Source organism: Electrophorus electricus, chromosome 3, assembly GCF_013358815.1.
Source record: "Electrophorus electricus isolate fEleEle1 chromosome 3, fEleEle1.pri, whole genome shotgun sequence".
NCBI classification, from domain to species: domain Eukaryota; kingdom Metazoa; phylum Chordata; class Actinopteri; order Gymnotiformes; family Gymnotidae; genus Electrophorus; species Electrophorus electricus.
Genome location: NC_049537.1, coordinates 6163622 through 6183677, shown reverse-complemented (window position 1 = coordinate 6183677; position 20056 = coordinate 6163622). Strand labels below are relative to the sequence as shown.

The following is a 20056-nucleotide window of genomic DNA, read 5'->3' as shown; positions in this document are numbered from 1 at the left end:
ATGAGGAGAGGAGAGGAGAAGAGACATGAGGAGAGGAGAGGAGAAGAGACATGAGGAGAGGAGAGGAGATGAAACATGAGGAGAGGAGAGGAGATGAAACATGAGGAGAGGAGAGGAGAAGAGACATGAGGAGAGGAGAGGAGAAGAGACATGAGGAGAGGAGAGGAGAAGAGACATGAGGAGAGGAGAGGAGAAGAGACATGAGGGGAGGAGAGGACCAGGAGTTAAGGTAAAATAAGTTTGGTTAAGGAAAACAAGCTGTGAGTAAACTATAATACGACAAACAGAGAGGACAGAAAGAAAGCCAGAGATGGACAAGCTGCCTTGACCTGAGGAAACAAGCACTGAATCAGTATGTACGGTGATGATTTCATGCCCTTGGCTTTAGGGTCTTTGCTCACCTGCTCATTAGTAGCAATTTACGCAGTGCAAACCTGCAGCATACCACAAAGCAGACCAGTAGCACAGATCATTCTGTTAACGAGGAGCTAGCAGGCTGGACTGGCCTCTCACCCAGTGCTTCATGTGTCCCAGGAGAGAGTGACATGAGGTCAGCACCATCTCCACCAAACACAACTAATTAAAGGTATGTGAGGAGTTGCGTGACTAGATTATGGCCCAATGGGCACAGACAGCTACCTGAGTGACAGTTTAAGTGCTTCATTAAAATTCAAGGCTTTTTGCAACACTGCTTACTGCTTACAGAAAAGGCAATTTGTTAGTGATTGCATCTGAAAACATATTTTGGTCACTTTTTGTGGGAATGAAATTTACTTAAAGAATGCTGTGTTGTCCTAGCACATGAAGGACTGTAGCAGAGGTCAAGAGAGGGAACACCTCTTGATAATAAGTAAAGCAGCCCCTGAGGGACATACATCCAGATTCAGATTTTTAACTGATCTCTTATGCGTAAACCAAGTCAATTCTAATCTCACAAATACTCAGTACTGAGAACACAATTTGGGTGATTAATATTATGTTTAACATATCACTTTCTGTTCATATGACCTTGGTCATAGTTTCCTTGTAAATGTCAGATTTATAAGCTACTAGGCAACCAATTTTAGTGGTCTGGTTAGTCTCATACATATACTCTAGTGAACACTGAAAATTTAATTTCAGAACAGTTTGGGTTCAACGCAAGGGGCAAATGAAAAGCTATTGAAGTTATGTTTCCCCCCATGCCTTATCATTTAAAAATGATAACCAAATTAGAATGTGGCTTAAAAACCTATAAAATATCTGGTCATGGAACGCTTGCTTACTCTCTCTATAATGAGCTGCTTCCTGTTCTCACTACCACAAGCCATACCGGTACCCAAAGGTCATATTTGCAGTCGCTATTGTGTCAGAAAAATGAATTTTGGAAAGCAGAGGCTTGGCTGGCTCATTTGTGGAAGAGTTAGTCTCTTATCTTTGCCTCGCTTCCGCTGCAGATGCTCGGAGCTGGCACGGACATGAGCCGAGACACCTTCATTTCCCACTCGGAAAGATAGATGTCTGGTGAGAGCATCCAACAGCTCAAAGGATTTCATGGTGATTCTATGCATACCTGAGGAGTGGAAGGTGGATGGATGGATGGATGGATGGATGGATGGATGGATATATTAAAAAGATGAATTCATTCATGCATCACAAATTACAGTGGAATCTTTCTCTCTGAAAGCTTCCTCTCTGAAAATTTTCAATGTGAAAATAGATGGACAGAACTCATATAATACAAAAGTGTTTATTAGACTCTAGGACATAACACAAGCACGCAGATGAAGGCTTAAAGGCTGAAACGTCCGTTTTATGTCCTAGTTTTCAGTTTTATGTCTAGTTTTATGTCCTATATCATTTTCATTGGATTCAGCACATTATAAGTTTTATTTAGGAGCGTAGTATATTTCTTTATCTTTCTCTGAAATACAAACATCAAATGAAGTCTTTGAACACAATTTGTGAGCACATTCTGATGGATTTAATTCTAGTGGCTAAAAAAAACTAATTTAAGAGAGCCTAAAATGGAATAAAACTTTCATTCTATCCTTTGTCCATTTGAATTCAAAGAATGCTGTTCATTACACTTGGGTAAACAAGTAAACTCTTAAAGGAACATGAGAAATACTTAAACATTCTTCTGAAGGCTAAACTACTTCTTCTGAACTATGCCAGAACACATGGCATGCTCTACAGCCAGTGGCAGCGTAGTTCCCAGCCTCCTGTGCTACGAGGTATCTAATGGCAATCTCACTCCAGCTGTCAGGCCCTATTGGCAGAAAGAGCAGAAAATGTTCTGGAATATTTTACATCCCTGACAGCCAAACTGAAGAAGCACAACAGCCTCAAAAAGCAACAAGCACTATCAAGTCCACATTAGCCTCATGGCCATGAAGCAAACCACCTTGCATCGATGCCATGATTTTCAAATAAGCTGCTTCTTAAATCATAAGCCCTACCTTGTGAGGCTGGCATGCGCGGAGAAGGTGATGAACAACAGATTGCTTCCATTCACAAGGAGGAACTTGACTATGGCTTGGCCGGGTGATTGCACACCACTAATAATTACCCTCCCTCTGTTTTCTTTTCTTTGATGGCTTATTTTTGCCTGAGAAGTACTAAAGAGCCATTTGCCTGTGACTGCAGTAATCAATGCCATTTTCACACCATTTAGAGCCAAGTAGATCCAATTCTTTTATCCACACTTCCTCATTATTAGTTTGTTCGTGTGGAACAATGATGACTAGGATTTAGACACCCATCCACACCCATCTCTGCAGCTCTGTTTAAGGTATAACATATAAAATATAACTTACAGTCAACGATTAATTTCAGATTCCCCTCCGCTGGCATGGTGCTTTCCGTCACAACTTGTCATGTGTTCTATTGTTTTTGTTTAGTTCCTGGTTTTGTTGCTTGTTTTTGTTCTCCACCCCTTACTGTCAACACCTGTTTCTCATTAGTCCACATTAGGTTTCCTACTTATACCCCGTGTTTCATTTGTTGTGTGCTTTTCATTGGTTTTTGCTTACAAGCTTGTCTTTGTCCTCTATTCTGTTCTCCACTACGCTATTGCTAGACTCCTGCCCTTCTGTATTCCTGAGTCTGATTCAGATTCTTTTATCTTGTTCTTGCTTTCCAGTTTATCTGTTAGCCTCTGTCTGTTTCTTGTTTGCTTGTGCTATCTGACCTGTTTGCTCGTTATCCATGTTCTCTGTTAGTCCAGCATTTTGCTTAAATATCAACCTCAGTTCTGTTCCCTGTTAGTTTTATAATCTGTGCCCTATTATCTGTTATCCTGTTTACATGTAGCCTGTGCCCTATTTCCAGTTCCTGTCGTTACCTGTTGGCCTGTTGCTTGTTAGCCTGTTTGTCAGATTTTTTTCCTTGGTTCCTTGTTCCAGTTAACCTGTTTGTCTCTACATTAGTTAGTTTCTTGTTTGTACTAGTTTTTACCTGTTTAGTTCCTTGTTTTTTATATTCATTTTGTCTGTCTAACTTATGCATTCTGGTTTACATTGTTTGACACACCCTTCCCCTTAGTACTAAGACAATGGACTGTGATGATGCTGAGTGTAGATCTGCCTTTAATAAATGATTCATCTTGGTGTGTGTGTGTGTGTGTGTGTGTGTGTGTGTGTGTGTGTGTGTGTGTGTGTGTGTATCTTGCCTCATGTTACATACTTGAGTTACATCATTCTTGGAGCATCCACTGCACATGGTACTGATACATTAAAGGCCAAGTAAGCAATGACTGGCATAGCTGCCTTAAGCACTGGCCCAGCAGAGCACTGTGTTGTGACTGTTGACTGCACCTTTAAATCCTGAGCCTGGCTGCAGCTGACCAGTATAACATGCAGCAGAAGCTGCCATTTAAAACCACTGCACTCCACAGCCAAGTTCACTTCTCTGCTACTGTGTAGTAACAGAACTGGGTTGTGTTTCCTGATAAAGATTAATCTTAGCGATTTATCAACAACTTTAAGAATGTCAATTTTGTGAGTGTTTCTCAAAAGCCTTCTTGGTCTCCAAAATTACAAATAAGTTTCAAATAGTTATTTGTTTGCTCCGCCTCTGCACCCATGCTGGAAAAGCACTGCTAGGTAAAAACCAAACCACCAATTTACATAGATTTTCTCATTATTATACAACAAAAGGATTATTAGGAAAATAATTATAAAAATGAATAAATATTTAAATTACTGGTATAGAATAAAACATGTAAAACATCAAACTTACAATTCCTACCTGTCACATAATAGGCACACAATTAACCTTTCATGTTTCAGTCCAGAGGTATGGCAAACTGCAGCACAAATGGAATTTTTGGAATGATTGTTATATTTAATTATTTATCTTTCAAGTGGTGGGCACGAATAAAGAAATGAAAGTAAAACTTGCATCCCAATTAATGCCTTGGAGTCTATGTTATGTTTATAACAAACAGCAAATGCAGGTCACTTATCAAAAATAATTTCTTTTGTGTAATTTTAGGCAAAAACATTTATCATGTGTTTCCAAGCCAGCTTGATAAAGACCTTGCTTCCCGTTTTCCTGGTACCTCATGACAGGAGTGAGTAAGTAGCTTTGGCATGGATACCTGCTGTCACCCGGTATATATATCCACCTACAAATGAACTATCCCTGGCCATCTGACACTCCAGTATTGGCCCAGATGAAGGAGTCATTAGTTCTCCCATTCCGCTTTACCACAATGTCTGTAAAGAGTCCTTGGTAGTCAGTGGCATATGACATGAACATTCAATGCTGAGGAGCCTTTATGGCAGATGTAGTTAGAGGTCAAGGGTCTGGGAATGTGCATGGGGATCAGTATACTGTCCACTGCACCAGCAATTCCAGGAATGTTTCCAATTGAAAATCTATTTTGAGTTCATGTAATGCATCCCTAGTGTGTGGAAATGTTCTGTATCTTTGTGCATGGCACAGCAGTGCTTTAGTGACAGCATGCACACATTTGGGAAAAGCAGTTTTGCTTAGCCCGTGGGCATCCCAAAAATCTGCAGAAATCCACCAGTGGTGTTACTCTAGTCTGGCCTTACTCTAAGTTACTTATTTGTGTAAATGAATAATCAGTCTATTTGAGTAAGTCATAAGCTTAGTAGGATAGCTTTATCATTTCTTTAAAAAGAAAACATTATTTATTATTTCATATAAATGTGTAGGCTACATCAATAAATAATCTCCTGTACTTCAATAGAGTTATATTGTTTGTTCCACATGAATAAAATTATTTAAACTGGAATAAACAATATATATTTATGTTAAGAATTGAACTAAAAGACCTTCATAGTGGGAGGTTGTGATACTACCAAGTAAACCATGATACCTACAGCCAAAAGTAATTTAATACTAGAAATATACTAACTATATAATTCAAGGTAGTATCTTTGATTTGTTTTGACATTGGATGTAGTATAAACAGAAAATTCAAGATAAGAAGCAACTAGTGAGTTACAAATGGGTCATAATACTCTTAAGTTATGAATGAGTTTAAGTTCTACATTAGTTACGAAGGATTTCAGGAAACCCTTGTAAATTTAAGAATGTTCTTAAGCACCGGTTTAAGAACAAATTTGCGATACAAATGTTATGGGAAACCCATCCCTGTTGTAGTAAGAATTCTAAAAACAATGGGCAGATTCACAAAACTTGACAGGAACCATAAAATGTGCAATAGCAATAATTAGCATACTGGTGTCAACAGTCAAAATCAATCATGAAAATGAGGCAATATTAAATATCCACACCAAGAGACATATGACATACTGAGCACAGCAAAGACCAGTAGTACACTGAAAACTGTTTCTAAAAAATGTAACGCATTTTGTACTTTCACCAAGAAGAGAACTGCAAGGATATGCTGAATTGATTACTATAATAATTCTTCCAAATCATGAAAGCAGCAAAATTGTATCTCTCCTCAGTCTAGATCTGCTGGAGTGAATGAAGATTGTCTTACCCACAGCCTTGCAGGTCTTGGTGACAGGATCCATCTCATAGCCCTCATAGCATTCGCACTTGTAGTCGCCTTTGTAGTTGATACAGATCTGACTGCATACGTCCGGGTTCTCACACTCATCTATGTCTGCGGGAGTCAAGGGAAGTGCATTAACAGAAGACCAGACACGCACAGGGCAAAGTGCTACCTCACCAAGGTGTCCATGGACGAGACTAATGCTGCAGACATGGCTTCCTGGGAGGGCTATTCCTATATCCTCTTAGCTGCTAAGTCCTGGCCCAACAAACTCTGCAGCTTCAACTTCTTTACACGGCATCGGCTGCATAAAGGACCATGCTAAGTTTGTCCCACAATGCGTGCACCTTTGAACTGCTCTGAGAAATGATAGCATGCCCTCAGTGGGCATGTCCTGGCAAATTAAAGGAAGAAACTATAAATTCTGCCATTTGTGTGGTAGGATTCCCTTGAAGGACATGATGCCATTACTAAGACAACAGCGGTGGAGCAGAGGGGAGGCAATACCTGCACAAGTCTTCTTATCCAGCAGCTTATAGCCTGAAGGGCATTCACACTCGTAGCCTATCCGCCGGTCCCTGCACATGTGAGAACAGCCGCCATTGCTGTTGACACATTCGTTTAGGCCTGTGACAGAGAGAAGGTCGTGGGGAGGGAAGTGTGGGCCAGAGTGGCGAGGGAGGAGGGGAGTGAGAGGGAGGAGGGGAGTGAGAGAGAGGAGGGGAGTGAGTAAAAGGTCAGGAAGTCCAGTAGGGATTGGAGGGTGTGTGAAATGTGACCATGGCAACCTGACAGCAACCGACAGGCGAGCTGTTTCATTTTTATTTTCTCAGTGGAGTCTCGGGTATGTGCCAGTGGCTCATGGGAAGGTGATGAGCAAGGGCCTGGGGATGTGAGAAACTTGTCTTAAATGCTAAAAAAAAAAAACTAGGCATGGCCGGGATGCTCTGGATGTGTATGTGTATATGTGAAAGCTTGTTAGTATGTGCCAGAGTGTGTGAAAAAGTAATCTGGCAAAGGTCTGTGGAATCCGTGTGCACAATCTCCCACTCTTTTCTGCAGGGGAAGCAGGAGTTTGACAATGGCTTTTTAAAACTCACCCTCCATTCCTCACAGGGAGGCATGACTATCATGCAGAAGTGTTTACATCCTCATCACTGTGGAAACCTGCCCAGCATTGCACTGCTCTCAGTTAGGTAGGGAACTGCACTATCACCCAGCAACAGCACGCTGACACAGCACTTAAACGTGTTCATTACCATAGTTACCTGAGCAAGCTTCTCGCTGAAAGCTGAGGGGTATGCAGTAATTAGCCTGCCTACTGTGCTTGTGTGTATGTATGACTATTATAGATGTTAGTATGCATCCATCTTCATTTGTAGAAGCAAGAAATGTAAAGTGCACTGGAAGATAATATGGAAGACTGTGTGTTCACACCCACCCACCCACACACGCACGCACTCACACACACACACACACACACACACACACACACACACACACACACAGAAAGAGAGAGAGAGAGGTGGGGGGAAAGAGGGAGGGGAGACAGGATACACACAAATTTTGTGGAATGGTTAAAGGACGCCTATAGGAGTGTGCTGAGGGTGAGAGCCCTGCTCTGAGGTCAGAGCGCTGGATGCTACAGAGCATGTGTCCTCATTTACAGGGTGGAAAGAATCGAGAGCAGCCTCGGGGAAATCAACACGGAAGTCATAAGTGGTCAGACGCGTTAGATTTTACATTAAAGATTTAAACAGAGGATATACTGCCAGAGAGAGAGAGAAAGACAGACTCACAGATAGAGAGAGGGAAAGTGAGAGTGAGAGAGAATGAGGGAGTGCTGTGTGTGCAGGACAATTTACAAACACAAGCTGGCATTTTGAGAATGTCACATTCACTTAATTAACATACTTCTGCACTGAGATGGGGAGCACACGGGCCATATTCCCTTATGAAGATGCTATTATCCTAAGGCTGCTGAAGTCAGTGGGAGGTGTAGGATTATAACTGAAATGGAGGACATCTGCTCACTTTTAGAATGCCTTCACATATGCAGGTAACAAGATGAAGGCTTACAGGGAAGTCACATTGTTTACGTGCAGGCTGATGGGTAATGTAGTCATGCTGCCTAACTAAAAGCCCCCTGGGGATGATTTGATCTTTGATCAATAATGAATTGTTGAGCTTTATTTTGTGAGTATATGAAGATATTTTAATGTAAGTGGTTTGCGTCTCTGTTGCGACACGTACCACACTCCTTCATCGGCTCATCAGACCAGTCCTTGCAGTCTCGGATGTTGTCACACACCTTGTTAGTGTCAATACATTCCCCGCTCTTACAAAGAAACTTATGTGGTCCTTCACATTTACCAGCTATGACAGAACACAACAAGAAGATTCTTCTTACATTCTTTCCTTTGTGTAACAGCATTAAAACTTCCATTTAATGGTATTGTTCACGTGAGTACACTAACATTTGTTGAGCTTTTAGATTAAATGTCTGTCAGATAATATATAACTTTATAGCACTTTCACATTTATATCTTATGGATGAGAGAATTACATAGTATACAAATAAATAGTAAGTTCACTCCCTGAAAACTGAACCCACAACCTTGGTGTTTCTAACACCAGGCTCTGGCTAATCTACCAAGTGAGCTACAAAGGCATTAATCAAAATAAATTAAAAAAAAACAGAGCTTGGGAGCACACGGAGCTCTGCTCACTCTTGTTGATGCAGCCTGCCTCGTCACTGAAGTCAGGGCAGTCATGCACGTGGTTACATTGCTTAGTGCCATGAATGCAGGAGCCATCCCCACACTGGAACTCGTCTGGCCTGCAGGTCAACAAAGCTGCAGCACATATGCACACACAAGCGCACACACACGCGCACATGGAAAACTTCATGATTTGGAGTGATTTGGAATGAAATTACAGTACAGAAAAGGGCAGGCCATACAAGAAGTGTATTTCAATTCCAGAGCAATCACTTTTTCATAACTATGCTAACCTGTAAAAGTCAAGCACTCAATCCAGTCAGTCACTGTCTAAACATAAATGCCTCATGGCAGTGGGGATATAAAATTGGTGTGTGTGTGTGTGTGTGTGTGTGTGTGTGTGTGCGTGTGTGTGTGTGTGTGTGTGCGCGTGTGTGTGTGTGCATGTGTGTGTGTGTGTGTGAATAGTGGTGTTTGAGCAAAGGCTGTGTCATTCTTGTTCCTCCTTCCTGTGGTGGACCTCAGAAGTGCTGCATCAGGGGAGTCATGCTGAGCATCGATTTCAGCACAGCAGGGCTGTGTGGCACCTTGCCATCTACTGCTCATCTCCACAGAGGCATGCGCATACACACACACACACACACACACACACACACACACAAACACAAACAACTCACACAGATAAAAACCATTGTCTTTCTAATTTATAACAATCTTTTAACTTTAAGATGCATATGACCCCCATGCTGACAGCAGCGTTATAGTTCTGAGGCAGTATATTTTACAAAACATTTGTCTTGTTCATGTTTTAATATGATCAGATGAGTGCTTAGACAAGCTTCCTGTTTGGGCTCTCTTCCAGGTTCTCTAAATTTGAACTGAGCAGCAAGTTCAGATGAAATATCCCACAGAACAGGCCCTCAAACAGAAGAGGCTTCCTTTATAACTTCACACACACACACACACACACACACACACACACACACACACACACACACACACACACACACACAGTTACTTAGCAACTAGGAGGACACTGGTGCATGGCACCCCACTGATTTTGGTGCTCCAGCCAGCGGCGGGGCTACACATGGCTCAGATTAAAAGCCGTGTCAGAGCAATGTCAAAAGAGTCTGTTCTGTAGTACAGATGCCTATACATATGCCTATGTCTGTATTTTAAACATCCTACACCTAGCAGTGCACATGCAGCTTAGGAAAGCACAACAGGGACGATCGATTCTCTCTCTCTCTCTCTCTCTCTCTCTCTCTCTCTCTCTCTCTCTCTCTCACACACACACACACACACACACACACACACACACACACACAACAAACACAACAAGAATGGGAGGCTGACACTTTAGAATCTAGATCAACAGCATACAGCAGTCAACTGAATGATCTGAATGGCTTTGATTGGCCTGATTCAATGTAAATTCTCAGGCTTGGTTGAATGAATCTCTTTGTTCTGCTGCCACAACACAGACACATTCAGTACCTGGGAGAGCGTCAGCACTGAGACAAAGGACAGCGCCTCACATTGGCGAAATATGCACAGCTGGCATTTCACGACAGACTATGGCTTCACCAGCTGCACCCTCAGCCACAGAGCTCCGGAGATACCACCTCACAGCTTCAACTCCACACTAACCACACCCCCACACCCCCACACCCCCACACACACACACACACACACACACACACACACACGCGCACAGTCTCTCTCAGGCCGTGCCACTCACGGCAATTCGCCTCGTCCGATTTGTCCTTGCAGTCGGCATCCCCATCGCACTTCCAGTTCAGGTGCACGCACTCGCCACTAGTGCACTGGAACTCTCCAGCGGGACAGCGGGGCCGGGGCGGTTCAGCCCGGTGGCTGCAGTGTGCCGGGGCCTCGTCTGAGCCATCGCCACAGTCTGGGTCTCCATCGCATGTCCACAGCTTCGGCACGCACTCCCCTCCACCGCCGCAGTGGAACTCGTGCGGGCCGCATGTGATGGCCATGCCCGCTGCGCACTTCTCCTCATCGCTGCCATCACCGCAGTCATCGTCACCATCGCACACGAAGGTGGGCGCCACGCACAAGCCGCTGCGGCACTGGAACTCCTTGGGCGGACACGCCTTGGCATCTAAAGAGCAGGAAGGAACCGTTGAAAGAGACCAATCAGGAACGAGCAGCATATGAAACAGGCAGCTTGACTCATTAAATGAATATAGAGCAGAAATGGCACACAATGTTTAGTATACAGGCAAGCTCCTAAATGTGTTTATTTTGTTTTATGCATACTTGATGTTGGTTTTATGGTGAATTAATTGTGATCCGAATTAATTAAAACTAACTAATGATTTTGGAAGTCAGATGGGAAATGTAGTCCTAATGTAAGATACCACAGTGCAGTGAATGCTGTTATGCCTACTCTTTGACCTTAATGATTTACAATTGACCTGGTGGCTTAACAGCTTCTCAGTGGTGTCAGGCAATGAACGGAGTTTCAATAGAGTTACTATAGGGTTAGTAAAGCACTCTCAGAGCTGTAAAGCTGTTGGGTTTTATATCCTCTCTGGTACTGCTCTGGTGAAAGGATTTATTTTATCCCCAAATGGCTCTTGTGTGCTGATGTGCTATGGGTTATGTGCATGCATGCATGCATGCACACACACGCATCCGCATGCACGCACACATAGACACAGAAATACACACACACACACACGCACACACACGCACACACACACACACAAAGGGTACACATGAGTTTAAATAAGCATCAGGAGTAAAAAAGTACACAAACCATGCTGAATTGAGGGTGTAAGAGTGTGTGTGTATATGTATTCATATGGTTAAAAAAAATGTCAAAATAGCCCTTAATCAGAGGGTTTGACCAAGAGCATTTGCAATGGCCAAATGTATCTGAGATAACATTTTGCCCTCCTAACAGTAGGATTCTCAAACTGCCACGCTGGTCTCAGAATCTGTGATTTGTGCTGTTGACACAAAGGTCATTGGTGATCACCGCACTTTAGCTGACATAGGATTTCTGCGTCCCCTCCCAAACATTCGGCTACAACCATGACTACAATAATGACCCAATGAGTATGTTGCTAGGTATGTTTTTTTCTTACACAGCCAATTAGCCAACAAAGGTCTAATTGGCTAATATATATATATATATATATATATATATATATATATATATATATATATATATATATATATATATATATATATATATATATATAATTAGCCAATATATATATACACTGTCATTAGTCAAACAATAAAACTAGCAGTGCGGTACCTTTCAGTGACTAGTGAACAATGCAGGTGAACTGTGAAATTTAATAAATTCATGATAAAGGTTTGTAATCTTCCATCATATTTGTCAAGGGGCTGTGTTTGGGATTAGGCTGCATAGCTGATCTATGCGGTGCCGCTCCAATAACTGCTGGGGCAAAGCAGAGGTCAGGCAGGTCATGGAGCCCCAGTGCTGACAGTGTTCACAGGTGCTGTGTGCGGAGTGTGCGGAAGCCTAGTGCCTTTGCCCTGATGGCTACGTGAGGCTGGCTGGGCCAGCAGGGCCCGACGGGCTATCAGAGAAGAGATAAGCATGGGATTATACTTCACACGTATACACACACACACACAGTCATATTATAGCAAATAATGCAGGTTGGCAGTTGTGTGTGATGCGCGTGTGATCTTCTGAAGCGGTCAAGGCACAATGGATTGAAGGTTTAAAAACATTCGAAAGGACCAGAAAGGCAGGTGAATTAGACCTTTGACCAGCTGCAGTGAGAGACTGCTTCATCCAACACAACAGATGGGTAACAGGTAAAGCCCCAGATTAGCAGAATCACAGCGACTTTGAGCCATGCACACATGCTCGCACACAGGCACACACACATACACACAATCTAGAGCTTAAATGGTTGTAGGTGTGAGCAGTGAATTACATTCTGCACCCTCTCGCTTTCTCTCGCAAACACCCAGACACACACACACACACACACACACACACCCCAGACAGACACACACACACACACACACACACCCCAGACAGACACACACACACACACACACACACAGAGAGACATACACCATGTGTACTTTTTAGAGCGTGATATTAAATAAGACACTGCTTTGCACATCAGGATAGGAGTTGCTGGCACGGAAAGATATCTGATGAGCATTATATGTGCTGGCCTCCTGGGGAGCAGAGGTGCATGCTAATATGTTCATCTCAGGTTAGTTTAGGCTACACTCTACACCTGCTTTGTGCAATGTACTAACATTAATGTCACCTCCCGGTGAAAAGAATGAGATGATCACAGGTACATTTTTGCTGCATGGCAGCTTTGAATATATAAGCTCATTAATATTCTTGTTATTGTTGTTGTTGTCATTATTATTATGTTGGGTCTGAGCTTAGAAACTAGAAAAAGAGCAAATTAGTCATTCTGAGGAAAAAAACCCAAAAAAACAAAAAACAAAACAACTTCCCTGTTCAGTATAGAGCGCATACTTAACACAACATGAAACAAAGTGCTCCTGTCGCAAACCGTCCTGCCCCATTTCAGAGCACAGCAGGGTCCCTGAGAAGGAGCCATCAGGAGGAGTCTTAGCAAAATGCTGCATGCGACGCCTTCCAGTCTCCTTGTACTGCAGAGTCATGGCACAGAAACAGCACAGCGACGGAGTGCTTAGGGACGCCACACCGTTACTCCACACATCATTACAGGTACCGGCAACAGACAGCCGCTACTCCAAGCAACGGTAGGACAGAGTGTGCAGAGTTCTGAGGTAGAGCTGAGGGAAAGGCCTGCTACAGGCTATATCCAGCGGCTATATGCAGCAGCAGGCTGGGGAAGAAAAATGGCTGGCCAGCCAGCATGCCACTATAGAATGTGCACAAAGCAGAGAGGAGAGCAAAGTCAGCCACTGACAGCATTCATAGAACATGCCCATACCGGCTCAGGGAACAGGAACTAATCATGTCCATTCCAGCTCAGGGAACAGGACACGCTCCGGTCCATTCCATCTCAGGGAACAGGATACGCTCAGGTCCATTCCAGCTCAGGTAAATTTCGGCTCCGGGAACAGGACACGCTCAAGTCTATTCTGGCTCAGGGCACATAAGTTTCACTCATGTGGGTTTTCTTCACGTTATGTAAACTTGGCACAGAAATTGATTCATGATTCCATATGAATTTCATATGATTCCATATGAAGGTCACAAGAAAATCAATGACTGTAAATTCCAGAGCTTAACCACTCATACACTTTCATATAACTTCACTAATTTGAATTTGAATTCCAAAACTGAGACCGTGTTGTGATGGCAGAAATGAGTGAGGGAGGAATTCAAGAGAATGACGCTTAACTATCATTACGTGGACGGGTAAGAAATCCCCACAGAGTCTGCTAAGGAAGAGCTGATGTGGTGGAGCAGAGAAAACAGTGCAAAAAGCAGCCGTGATCGTCAGCAGTTCTGGGGCTTGCTGCCCCCTCTGCTGCGAATTCATTACGAGACCGCGGCCAGGACGGGACCCTCCCTCGGCAGGCTGCGAGATGTTTACCGAGAGGTGAGGCCATTTTCCTGCATCTAAAGTGCAGCGGGATGCCTGGCGAGGGTACGTGCACAGCACACAGCAAGCGGTATCCTCTGCAAATGGCAGGACGGATGAAAGGGAAATATGAGCGCAGTGCCGACGGAAGAATCGAGAGCAGCACATCGCAGGCAGCCCAGTGGCCTGCACATGACAGCACACTCACACATGAGAGCACTTAAACATTACGCGCAAAGCAGCCAGTCTTCAAATGCACACAGGAAACAATAATTAAGATGAAACAGTTTGATGAGAGCTATTTAAAACTTTTATGTATTGAGAGCTATTTGCAACATTTGTGTTTGCCAGTGATTACATAGACTGGCAAATGTTGCTGACAAAATTTTGACTTCAGCATGTCTCTGTCTAAAATAGAGCCATTTCAAAAGACCCTAAAGCTTCCAGCAAAGCGATATCTAGTGTGTATTATGACAAAGTTTGTAGTCAGCTTAGCAAGTTATTTAGACATTTGTTTTGGTTTCTGGCTGGTTGGTTGGTGAGTGTGTAAACACCCTTCCAATGTATTCGACTGTTTAAGGTCAGCGCTCAGAGGTCTATAAAAGCATGGACATTATATGTTCTTTCAAGTCCCAACTCCAAACACAGCCACAGTATGTGCAATACTGTGTGTGATAATCTCACACACAGTATTGCATATTGCTAGGAGATACAATGCAAATGAATTCCAGCCACAGCAGGGAACAGGGGAGTGGCTCAAGCATCTCACAGGGATCCAGTTAGGACATCACATTCAGCTTTTAGTATTGTTCTTCTACTTCAACATCCCTTCTTACATGCACTGCAGGAAATGAATTCACACAGAATTCACACAGTAACAAACAGCCCGACAGAATCACATAAAACCAGTAACAAACAGACCATCAAATTCTCACAGATCCAGAAACAGACTGACAGATTCACATAGAACCAGTAACAAACAGACTGACAGATTCGCAGAAAACCAGTAAGAAACACCAAGAGATTTACATAGAACCAGTAACAAACAGACCGCTAGATTCACATAGAACTGTAAAAAAAAGACAGTTCACCCAGTACCGATAACAAACAGGATGATAGATTCACACAGAATCAGTAACAAACAGACCGTGAAATTGACATAGAACCAGTAACAAACAGACTGACAGATTCACACAGAATCAGTAACAAACAGACCTGGCTTGTACTCTCTCTGCATACCATTAACTATTAAAACTACAATCATTTTGATTAAAACACACACGAACGCACATAGCATACATTAGGAGTACATTAGGTTCACATATTAGATAAGGAGAAAATGTGCGCACAGTGTGATGGAAAGGCAGCCTTTTAAATACCTACATCAGCTATAGAAAGGAAGTGCATTCAGCTCTTAACCTAATTTAGCTACGTTCTGCACAGATTGCCAATCAATTACATAATTGCCATTTTACATGGCTGTGTGAAAACAGCTTTATGATTCATTGTAGTCGCATGCACCATCGGTGATAACCCTATCTATCCTAAGGTAATTGTTTGACTTGAACCTCATTTTAGAACGTATCTAGTGCTGGTATCGTATCTATGGCGTATCTACAGTGCTGAAGTGGCTGCGGTGCTGAAGCTGCGAGAGGCTGATAGAGGAGCGCAAGTGCCACGTGCTTCTCGCAGCCCTGAGCATGAACAGATGGGCGTGCCGCACCCTCCGAGACAAAACCCCCACATGTGTGCTTACTCACAAACGGATACACACGATCAGCAAGCAGTCCTGCTGATATGAGTGGGCAACACAGGCACACATGCACACACACATGCATGCATACATGCGCACGCAAGCACACACAATTTTGAATTTTGCTAACCTGTACTTTAATAACTGTTATTCAATCATTCAAAGTGCTGTAAAGGTCAAGTGGCCAGGAAAGTATAATCTAGATTCCTTTTATGAGAACACAGTTCCATCCCCTCCCGTGTGTGTGTGTGTGTGTGTGTGTGTGTGTGTGTGTGTGTGCACACGTGTTAGTTTTTACTAGATTTAGTCAATATTAGGTTTTTATTAGGTGTAGGTATAACATTAGCAAGTTGTACTTGCGAACCTTTTGTGCGATTCTCCATAATAAGCAGGCAGGTGTACATTAAAGCTGGGCAGGGGAGCCACTTCACTAGAACAACATAATCTACATGACATATCTGCAATCAACATTACACAAGTAATTGTGCTCTTCCTACATAAAAATGCCATCACTGCCCGACAAGTTCAATAAAACTAGCAACACAGATGACAGACTTATGCTCACGTTCTCAGTTAAACGAACAAGCTGACATGTCACTCACAGCAATTACCAATATCATAAACTAAGCCTTTATAAATCAGACTTTTTTCTCCACCTCTATGTTTTTTAGACCCAACATCTGCATATACACTGCCTGGCCAAAAAAAAGGTCACACACTCTAATATTTCGTTGGATCGCCTTTAGCTTTGATTATGGCACACATTCGTGGTGGCATTGTTTCCACAAGCTTCTGCAATGGCACAACATTTATTTCTGTCCAGAGCTGCATTAATTTTTCCCCATTGTATTGATGATGGGAGATTTGGACCATTGCGCAAAGTCTTCTCCAGCACATATCAAAGATTCTCAATGGGGTTCAAGTCTGGACTCTATGGTGGCTAATCCATGTGTGAAAATGATGTCTCCCTGAACCACTCTTTCACAATTTGAGCCTGATGAATCCTGGTATTGTCAACTTGGAATATGCCCATGCCATCAAGGAAGAAAAAATCCATTGATGGAATAACCTGGTCATTTAGCATATTCAGGTAGTCAGCTAACCTCATTCTTTGGACACATAACGTTGCTGAACCTACCCCTGACCAACTGCAGCAACCCCAGATCATATCACTGCTCCCACAGGCTTGTACAGTAGGCACTAGGCATGATGGGTGCATCACCTCAGCTGCCTCTCTTCTTACCCTGATGCGTCCATCACTCCGGAGCAGGGTAAATTTGGACTCATCAGACCACATGACCTTCGTCCATTGCTTCAGATTCCAATCTTTATGCTCCCTAACAAATTGAAGCTGTTTTTGCCTGTTAGCCTAACTGACAAGTGGTTTTCTTAAGGGTACACAGCTGTTTAGTCCCAGTCCCCTGAGTTCCCTTCGCATTGTACATGTGGAAATGCTCTTACCTTCACTATTAAACATATCCCTGAGTTCTATTGTTGTTTTTCTATGATTTGATTTCACCACACGTTTACGTGATTGCCGATCACGATTGCTCAAGATTTTTTCCAACCACATTCCTTCCTTGAGGATGATGTTACCCCACTGTCCTTCTACTTTTGAATATGTGTTGGACAGTTCTTAAACTGATTTTAGTAGTTTCAGCAATCTCCTTAGATGTTTTCTCTGCTTGGTGCATGCCAATAATTTGACCCTTCTGAAACAGATTAACATCTTTTCCATGACCACAGGATGTGTCTTTCAACATGGTTGTTTAACAAATGAGAAGCTACTCACTGCATCAGTTAGGGTTAAATAACTTGTTGCCAGCTGAAACACAATTACCCATGCAGTAATTATCCAATGGGAGGCTCTTACCTATTTGCTTAGTTAAATCCAGGTGGTGACCTTTTTTTTTGGCCAGGCAGTGTATCTTATGTTACATACAATGAGCGATTAAAGAGACATTCCGTAAGCTTATATACAATCGCAGAATGCAACAGGTCCAAACCTGCCAATCAACACTGAGTTAGAACAGATCCTAAAACACAAAGGTTCAGCTGAACAAAATTACATTAAAGTGCTGCTTCTCATTTGCTTACTGAATAAAAGTCACACATGTCCAGAAAGTTTTGAACCACTCCTCTTCTAAACAAAAGCGACTCTATCGAAAACAACATGGGTATTTTTTTAACCACACATCACAAAACCCCAATTAATTAATTAGGCTGCCTTGTTCCTAATTAGTGAGGAGAGTTCAGCATTAAAACAAATATCTGCGAGATGGAGATAAATACTGAGTGCCCCTCCAACAACTCCCCTCCCACTACGCCTGGCCTCCAATCACAGCGGAGTCTCAGCATGCAGGCCTGTGGTCCTAAATAGCCCTGCCTCCATGAAAGCTCTGGGCTGCAGAACTTTATTCACAGAGTTTCCAGTACAGAGCAAAGGGGACCAGTGTTCAGACAGTGCATTTATAATGCAGGCTAATGCAATGGTCAATTAGCAGCTATTATTAATGCCAATATCCCCCACTGCTCCATTCAAAGGATCAGAAAGAGGACCAGAACGAGGGAGGAAGCAGAGGCAAAAAAAAGTGGAAAAGTACTTTGTTTTTTTCTCTCCCCTTTTTATTACTGAAATGGTGCAGTGGGCTGTCTAGTTCATGGCATCGTGTTTTAGAGAAGCCGTGCCAGCTTTAGGGTTAGCGGCACTATCAGAATAAGCCGTGCCAGTTTTAGAGTTAGTGGCACTATCAGAATAAGCCGTGCCAGCTTTAGGGTTAGCGGCACTATCAGAATAAGCCGTGCCAGCTTTAGGGTTAGCGGCACTATCAGAATAAGCCGTGCCAGTTTTAGGGTTAGCGGCACTATCAGAAGAAGCCGTGCCAGTTTTAGGGTTAGCGGCACTATCAGAATAAGCCGTGCCAGCTTTAGGGTTAGCGGCACTATCAGAATAAGCCGTGCCAGCTTTAGGGTTAGCGGCACTATCAGAATAAGCCGTGCCAGTTTTAGAGTTAGCGGCACTATCAGAATAAGCCGTGCCAGTTTTAGGGTTAGCGGCACTATCAGAATAAGCCGTGCCAGTTTTAGGGTTAGCGTGTTACGGATCAGAATAACAAGAGAACAATAAACTTCTTAAATATTGTACATTTATTTAGTAGCAGACCACGTGACATTTATGTGGCTTGGAAGTGGAGTCTGGAACATGAACATGACCCTTCAGAAATTCAGGTTAGATTTTTTTCTTTACTCTATAGTGCCCTTTGGAGCTACAACAAAGAGGGATATTTGGTTTTATTTTCTAGTTATTTTGTTTTTTTTCACTCCACACTCCTATTTTTAGCCCCCTTACTGAAGGTTATCAGATGGACCGAAACCATTCCCTTCTAAAATCACTATAACACATTCGTCACATATGCCATGTGTACATTTTCAAGTACTTAATTTCTTTTTATACATCTTGCCATCCAAATAGACTGCTACCTCTGATGTTAATAGGTTGTATAGGTTGTTCTGAGTCAAGAGTAAGTGATTTGAAAATTATTTGATGTATAATCTGCAATATTTCACTGGTGCATTATTCAACCATTAGCTGTACCATTAAAAGTAATAAGTATTCATGACCATGAGCTTCACATTTTAAATTATAAATCAAAAGAAAAGTCCTCCAGGTTATTAGAACTGTATAGAAAAGATAATGGAAGTCTCTGGAACAGACATCAAGCACCAGGAAACCAATCATGACAAGGAGCACGCTGACAGGCCGTGGTGATGCTAGTGCTCCTCTTTTCCACGTCATGACCAGCGTGCAGGGTGGAGGCAGGAGAATCACTCCCAGCATGGGGTCAGTGCGGAAGGTTTGGGGACACCTGTAGTGACGTTAGACCACTGACACACAGCAGACCCACGTTGCTGCATGAAGAAGACGGGGAAGTCTTTACATCCACATTCATATATACAGCAGGTTCCACGGCATTTGAGTTTGAGTAGAACTATAACTGATAGCTCGAGTTAAGCTTTCTTGTGGCACTAAAAGTATCACAAC

General features: G+C 42.8%; 1 protein-coding gene across 4 annotated transcripts in view; it reads right to left on the bottom strand.

Moving 5' to 3' along the window:
- The window catches only part of lrp8 (low density lipoprotein receptor-related protein 8, apolipoprotein e receptor), a 110492-nt gene that overhangs the window by 20172 nt on the left and 70264 nt on the right, over positions 1-20056 (bottom strand). For all 4 annotated transcript variants that reach the window (XM_035524327.1, XM_035524328.1, XM_035524325.1 and 1 more), the window contains exons 5-9: positions 10442-10828; positions 8707-8832; positions 8231-8353; positions 6485-6604; positions 5963-6088 (exon numbers count right to left, since the gene is read on the bottom strand). In XM_035524327.1, coding sequence (XP_035380220.1) covers positions 5963-6088; positions 6485-6604; positions 8231-8353; positions 8707-8832; positions 10442-10828 — 882 coding nt within the window. The remainder of the gene's footprint in view (positions 1-5962; positions 6089-6484; positions 6605-8230; positions 8354-8706; positions 8833-10441; positions 10829-20056) is intronic.